General features: G+C 36.5%; 1 protein-coding gene across 1 annotated transcript; it reads right to left on the reverse strand.

The window, feature by feature from the left end:
- Nucleotides 1–42: 42 nt before the first annotated feature.
- HELRODRAFT_92742 (hypothetical protein) lies at nucleotides 43–1,229 on the reverse strand (the record flags this gene model as incomplete). Its single annotated transcript, XM_009026202.1, has 3 exons — nucleotides 43–205; nucleotides 667–782; nucleotides 1,074–1,229. Coding segments are annotated over 3 exons (435 nt in total), but the record flags the coding sequence as incomplete, so codon positions are not given.
- Nucleotides 1,230–1,352: the final 123 nt, after the last annotated feature.

Raw genomic sequence — 1,352 nt, forward strand, 5'->3', positions numbered from 1 at the left:
GCATCTTCTTCTTCTTCTCATCATTCCACTCACCACACCTAATCACCTCTTAACTTCATCAGCAGACTCTGCAATGAAGAAACCCCTGATGTTGGATTCGAGTTTGACGTCGTACCTAGGGTTGATGAGGATGTAACTCTCGTCGGCGCCTTCCTGCCTAGCTTCGATGGCGATCAGCAGCAGCTTCAACTTCAAGAAACACAACCTGTCAGTTGAAACTTGATGGTCAACTTTCTCGTGTAGGTCGGTAGGTAGAGAATGAATACACTTCCAACAAAAATACAAACACTCATACACACACAAAGTTAAATTTGCTTATCCATTTACGAGTTTTATTTCAGCGTTGTCAGCAAGCAAGCAGTTTAAGGTATGAGTCTCTTTCTTATAAAAAAAGCAGTGAAAACTTTCAAACGCTCTGTTTTTATTGAACAAAATAAAGTTAACTTTTAGAACTTTTTCAAGGATAAAGTTCATTAACGTATTAACATTGTAATCAACTTTTCAATTCAATCAAGCAGATTAATATTTGAAGTATGTTTTTTCACTAATTTCATTAAAACTTACTCTTTATAATAATTTCTAAACTAATTTTATTAGCGCACACTTTTCAGAAACCATTCACCAATAAAAAAAAATTAATCCGCCAGGGCCACCGAAGCTACCAACTCAGCAGCTTCTGGAAAAGTGAGTCCTGCAAATGAGTTGGAGAGAAGTTCCGTGTACATCTCCATGCCGGTGCCTCGTAAGTAATCATTCAGCCACTGTGGCATATCAGGACTTAACTTTGGGAGGTAATTTTAAAAAACAACATTTCCACGATGGTATGATGTGACGACGGAGATGTAATGATATGAGTGAGAGTGCCTAGAGGCGATCACATCAAACATATACAGAACGAATTAGAACGAATGAATTTAGAAAACCAAAATTATTTTTCAAGCAGTAACAGTATTTTGCAAATTATAACTCAATTTTACCCATATTGTATTATAAAATAAGATGTAAGAATCTATGTACATCTAACTCAGACTAAACAAATCGACTAACTAATCAGCCCATAGACAACAACTCACCGTCTTATAGGATCTCATACTAAAGAGATTAGCCATCAACGTTGAAAAACCAGGAGCCAAGCAGCTCTGAGCTAAGAAACCTAACTTCAGTTCCGCCAGACAGACGCAGTCATCTCCTCTCTTCCAATTCCAGCTGGGAATATTTAGCAGGTACGCCTAANATGGAAAAACCCAACTAAACAAAGCCTCTTTTTTTAACTAATTTTAACATTTTTTCACTGAAGATGATGAAAATTTCAAATGTGAGAATATTCGTATCTAATATTTATAACGACTGTC

The sequence above is a fragment of the Helobdella robusta genome (genome assembly GCF_000326865.2).
Source record: "Helobdella robusta unplaced genomic scaffold HELROscaffold_459, whole genome shotgun sequence".
Classification (NCBI taxonomy): domain Eukaryota; kingdom Metazoa; phylum Annelida; class Clitellata; order Rhynchobdellida; family Glossiphoniidae; genus Helobdella; species Helobdella robusta.